We start from the raw sequence: 5690 nt of genomic DNA, 5'->3' as shown, positions 1-5690 counted from the left end.
CCTGGTGGACATACTGGGGCCTGGAGGACATGAAGGGCTGTTGTGCTTGCTGTGTTTCCCCTGATAAGCACTTCCCATGCCATTGCATTTTGCACAGCTTGAGCCTTGGGGCGGTCTCAGTACAATAGTGCCAGGCAGTGCTAGGGCTGCTTGCTGCTGGGCAGTGCCCGTGCTGGGATGTGCTGCTGCTGTGGCTGCTGCCCGCTGCTCGCCCACTCAGAACAGGGGCCGCTTCAAGAGAGGGTGAGTGTTGGCAGGTGGAAGGCGGGGACCAGAGCAACTGGGTCTGTATGGGCAGTGGTGCCGAGAAGGGGAAGGGCTGCTGGAACCCTTTTCTGGCCCCAGTCCCTGGTCCCTTCCCACTTCCAGCAGAACTGTCTAGGCAGGTAGTACAGGGAACCATGAGGAAAGACTGTGTCTTAAGCACACACTTGTGTTTGGAGTGGCCCTTGCCAGCCAGGCATGTTGCTCTGTTTACTGCTGCTGTCGTGTTTGCTGGTTTGTCTGTCGGACGTGCTCATACTGTCTATAGATCAGTGTCCTTGAGATGGCTGGGAGGGCAGAGAGGTGGAGAGCGGGAGAGTATATGCCTGCGGGAAGAGATATTTAGACTTGACCTTTGAAGTCCCATAAGGTGAATTTGAGGTGACTTTGATCTAGAAACAATCCAATTAAAGAGCTATGCTTTCCCACAGTCGGCTGGAGAATAGACCAACGGGACACTTTGCTAGAGATGCAGGCAGGCAGGTGCCACTAAAGAAGAGTCTGAGGGAGGGGTGTCGCTTAGGAGAGGAGGGGAGAAGTAGTTGCAGGGCTGATAGAAAGAAGTCTGAGGACAAGGAGAGACCAGGGCAGGGCAAGGAGAGAAGCCTGGCCTGGTGATGCATGCCTGTAAGCCTAGTACTTGGATGGCTGAGGCAGTAGGATTGCCTTTAGTTAAAGGCCAGACAGGTTACACAGTGAGATCCTGACCTAAAACTAGTAGAGTAGGTGAGGTAGAGGAGGAAGCGTGGGAACGACCTGCAGACCACTGGGCTCTGTCACCTCAGGTCACCCTAACTGAGGGCCAAGACAGAAGGATCTTGGTCCAGGACAGCTCAAGACCTAGGGCACTGTGGTCCATTGCTCTCTGGCCCCTGCACTGTTGACTCAGCACCTCCACACTTCCCCTTTCCCCCATCCTCCCCCACTCCTACTGCCCCTGTGGTCAGTGGTGTGGCAGGCCCAGGCTGGGTGTTTTCGTCACTGAATTATAATTCTCTGTCTTAGAATGCCCTCCCGTTTCCTCTGTTCTGTTTCAGCTGCCTGCATGGTTTTGTCCTTGTCCTCTAACATCTCTAATTAAGTTGATTAACTAATTAATTTAATTTAGATGCTGGGTCTCACTGTAAAGCCCCGACTATCTTGGAATTTCCTATGTATGCCAGGGTGGTCTTGAACTCATATCTGCCTGCCTCTCCTGAGTGCTGGGATTAAAGCCACGCTCCAGTATACCGTAGGCTGTCTTGCCCTTTCTAATTTACTGGGTACATGCCATGGTTGGAATGTGGGTGTCAGTTTGGGTCATCAAGTTTGGCAGCAGGTGCCTTTGCTTTTCTTCCTTTTCTGACCTGTTTGTTTGTTTTGGTGGTGGTGTTTTGAGATTGGCCCTCACATCATCCATATCACTAGATAGCTAAAGATGTCCATACTCCCAAGCTTCTCACCTCCACTCTGTAAGTGCTCTGTGTGTGTGTGTCTGTGTTTGTGTTTTGGGTTTTTGTTTTGTTTTTTGAGAAAGTTGTCTATAGCCCAGGCTTGCTGCAATTGTCTTAGTCTTCCAAGTGCAGGAATTCATAGGCATGAGCTACCACAGCCAGTATTGTCTTTTCTGGCTCTTGGAAAAGTCAGGTGTTTGGGGAGGAACAGAAAGGAAGTTAAGGACTTTTGCAGAAGCTGAATGGAGTGGGAGAAAACTTAAAGGCAAAGGCATTCCTCAGGGACAAATGGGGCACTACAGTGCTTTATCCCAGCACTGGGCAGGGGAGGCCGGAAGATCCAAAGTTCAAGGGTATTCTTGGCTACTTGAGCGCACGCGCACGCGCGCGCACACACACACACACACACACACACACACACACACACACACACACACACACGTGACCAGAGGTGGATCTTTTGGGCTTTGACTGATTGAGTATAAGTAGAAGAGTTAGAAGTTTGGGGTCCTGACCTCTGGGTTGGGGTGGCTGAAGACGCATTCTGTCCCCCCAGCCAATCTAATAAGGGAATCTCCTGCATTCCCACCCCTGTTTCCTCATGACTGCTTTGAAGACAGCATCTCCAACACCCGTTGTCATGGTTATGAGAGGAGCTAACTCCCATAGATTGGAAAGCGCTGGTGAGCTGGCACCCTCTGCTTCACTGGTCCTCCCCTCCTCTCTGCGCATCTTCCCCCAGCACAGAGAAAGCATCCAGCAGCCGGGGGCGAGCAGAGCTAAGCCTGGGAGGTGGAGTGAGGACGCAGAGATCTAGAGCTAGAGATCTAGAGCTAGGAAGATGAGTGGCAACAGGAGGCAGCCCAGTCGCCGGGGCCAGGTAGGCCAGAGGCCTAGGGACCTTAGGGACTGACTGCCCTGTGCTTTGGCGACTGGGGTCATCCACCCTCTCTAGGCAGGCTTTTCCTCCGTGGCTCTGCTTTCAGCCTGGTTCTCTGGAAGCCAGTGCTTAGGCTGAAAAGTCTCACTTCTATCTTTCGACCTTTCTGCAGACCCGGGAAAAGGAGAAGATGAAGGAAGCCAAGGACGCTCGCTATACCAACGGCCACCTCTTTACCACTATCTCAGTCTCAGGCATGACTATGTGCTACGCCTGTAACAAGAGCATCACAGCCAAGGAAGCCCTCATCTGCCCAAGTAAGTTGTTGGTCCCCGCAGGTCACTCAGACTGGGTCGTCATCAACCCTAGCCCCTTCCATCTGCCCTTTCCATCCAGATCCTTAAAAGGGACTCTACTTTCTGAGCCCCACCTGGGCTCAAGTCCCATGTCCAGGTGCTTGGCCCCTCCCTTGCTGCCCTTCCTCACACGGGGTGGTGGCTGTTGGAATGTGGCATGGTACAGTCTCTTGGGTGTGGGTTGGCAGAGTCTGGGATTCCTGTCCTTCCAGCTGTCACTTTCTGGGTATCCCCGTTGCCCTCTGAACAGCTGTTGACAGTTAGGGGAACTGTCTGGGAAAGGAGCAGGAATGTGTGTTTGAACCAGGGTGAGAGAGGAGCTAGGGAAGAGGGAAGCTGCCAACCCTGCAGCTGCCTCTGCCCATCTTTCTGGGCCCCACTGGACATTTTCGACTTGGGGATCCCCTTGTTGCATGTGGGTGTAATCTGAAGTCTACTGATTCAAGGACAAGATGGAATTAGGCCTTGTCTATTTCTTTAACCCTGATAAAGAAATACAACAGAGACCTGTGTGATGGAGGAGGACTCAAAATTCCTAATCTTGCATGTATCCAACCTTCACCCTGTCCCAGGGGGGCTCTGTACTGAAGGAACATGGAGAGGAATTGCTGCCTCCTTGGGTCACCAGTGCAGAGGCTGCAGCACTGCCCTGCCCCCCCCCCAGCCCCATGCCTCCTCCTGAGTAGAACAGGGGTGTTGTGGCCTGACTCTGACTCCCTTTATGACTTTGGGAAGGAACCCCAGGAAGAACTAATGGGGCCTTCCTGCCTACTTCTTTACCACTTGATTTAGAGCTAAAAGGATGAGGAGAGACCCCAATCTAGATCCCTCTGGAGACCTGACAAAATACTCAATCCGGAAGCTTGTTGCCAGGGGAACAGGGGAGGTGGGTAGCACTATTTTGAGAGCAGGTGGAAAGCGGAGGTTTGATCCAGAGACACTAGGTGTTGGGGGTAGGAGAAGGGAGCTCCAAGGGTAGGCACTGCCACAGCCCTGCTTCCGTTGTCCCCTTCTGCCCCACCCTATGAGCCTTGTATTTGTGGAAGTGAGCGTGCTACTGGGCATTGTCTGCATGAGGTAGCAGTTTCCTGTGGTGTTAGGAGGTTCGGGGTGAGCTGTAGCACTGAAGGCAGGTCAAGAAGGAGACAGTCCACAGTCCTAAGCCCAGGGTCTGCTCTTCCTTGTTCTTTTCCTGCTTCATGGAGAGGTGGGTGGGGGATGGGCGGAAGCAGATGGAATGTGGGAGCTGTAGTTTGCCTTAGTGGAGGAACAGAACTTCCCAGGCCTAGAAGGGAGAAGCAGCCTGGATGGAGTCAGTGCAGAAGACTGCATACATGTGTGCGTGCGTGTGCGTGTCCATGTATGTGTGTGTGTTGTTTTTTTGAAACAGAGTTTCTCTGTGTAGCCCTGACTGTCCTGAAACTTGCTTTATAGACCAGGCTGGTCTCGAACTCTCAGAGATCCGCCTGCCTCTGCCCTTCGAGTGCTGGGATTAAAGGCATACACCACCACCACTGGGCAAGAGTGTGGGTTTTGGATTAAGGCACACTGAAGTTTAACTTGTAACTCTTCACCAGCTGGGTGACCTGGGCTAGGAAACAGTATCCAGACCAAATTCCTCATCTGTGAAGGGAGCAGGGAGCTTTCCTCAGGGGGCCAGGGCCAGGGACATCCCGGCAGAGAGCCGCTCTCTGGTCTGGGGAGACCCCGTGCTCATCAGCCAGCGTCATCCCCTCAGGCCACAGGACGGTTCAGCCTTCTGGGTCGCAGACTCCTCTCACTTCCATCCCTGCTGAAGGATGAGGGAGGCAGGGGAGGGAGGCATGAGATTTTGGGAAGCTGGGAAGAGTGTCTGCAGAATGCATGGCCTAGGAAGTTGGGTGTTTACATGTGGGAGTGTCCCCTCCTGTGCCACCCAGCCCTCCCTTCACCCTCTCTACCCCACCCTCCCAGCCTGCAATGTGACTATCCACAACCGCTGTAAAGACACCCTGGCCAACTGTACCAAGGTCAAGCAGAAGGTGAGAGGGCAGGGTGGGCCGAGGGTTGGGGGAGAGGGCAGGGATCGCAGTATCTGTCTGTTTTTCTGTTCATTCCCTCCCCTATATCCCTGTCCTTGCCATGGGGCAGCCCAGACCTGCCCCCTTAGGCCACAGCCCTGCCTAACTAGAGGGCAGGGCAGCCGCTAGGTCCTGGCTTGTCCTGGGTATGGGGGTCTTTGGGTGACAGCTATTCTTGGTGTCTCTCTTTTGCTCTGTGCCACAGCAACAGAAAGCTGCTCTGCTGAAGAACAACACTGCCCTGCAGTCTGTTTCTCTCCGAAGTAAGAGTGAGTAATTGGGAAGTTCCCATGGGCCCCTGGACCACCAAGCTCCTGAGCCCATGATCTGTGCTGCCCCCATGAGGTCATATCCGGGAACAGACAGCTCATTTTAAATGGAAGTGTCTTGGGGGGTGGCGTAGGGATGGTCCTTAATCTTGGGGTTACTGTCAAGACAGACAAGTCCAAATAGGTTTGAGGGACAAGGATGGCTGGTTACTTGAGCCTTGCAACATCCTTTTATGATTGCCATTTATCTATTCTTCATTTGGGAATTGTCTGTGACAACTGTCACACGTCAGATCAGAAGCATAGTGCCCAAGTCCCTTCTCCAGCTTGGGTCACTCCAGACTGGTCTCACCTCTCTGGCCTTCGCTTTGTTCACAGGCTTCTCTGGGGTTGAAGAACAAATAAGAACAGACTCTTTTTTTTTTTTT

The 5690-nt window shown here is 53.0% G+C and overlaps 1 protein-coding gene across 6 annotated transcripts in view; it reads left to right on the top strand.

Moving 5' to 3' along the window:
* Arhgef2 (Rho/Rac guanine nucleotide exchange factor 2) overlaps window positions 1-5690 on the top strand; it is a 62714-nt gene that overhangs the window by 39296 nt on the left and 17728 nt on the right. For 4 of the 6 annotated variants that reach the window (XM_026784023.1, XM_026784024.1, XM_026784025.1 and 1 more), the window contains 3 exons: window positions 2750-2894; window positions 4887-4954; window positions 5199-5262. In XM_026784023.1, coding sequence (XP_026639824.1) covers window positions 2750-2894; window positions 4887-4954; window positions 5199-5262 — 277 coding nt within the window. Of the gene's footprint in view, window positions 1-198; window positions 244-2419; window positions 2578-2749; window positions 2895-4886; window positions 4955-5198; window positions 5263-5690 lie in introns of those variants that run through there. The other 2 variants (XM_026784026.1, XM_013349826.2) reach the window with 2 other exon arrangements.

This window comes from Microtus ochrogaster, chromosome 21 (genome assembly GCF_000317375.1).
Source record: "Microtus ochrogaster isolate Prairie Vole_2 chromosome 21, MicOch1.0, whole genome shotgun sequence".
Lineage (NCBI taxonomy): Eukaryota > Metazoa > Chordata > Mammalia > Rodentia > Cricetidae > Microtus > Microtus ochrogaster.
This window is presented reverse-complemented; position numbering and strand designations above follow the sequence as displayed.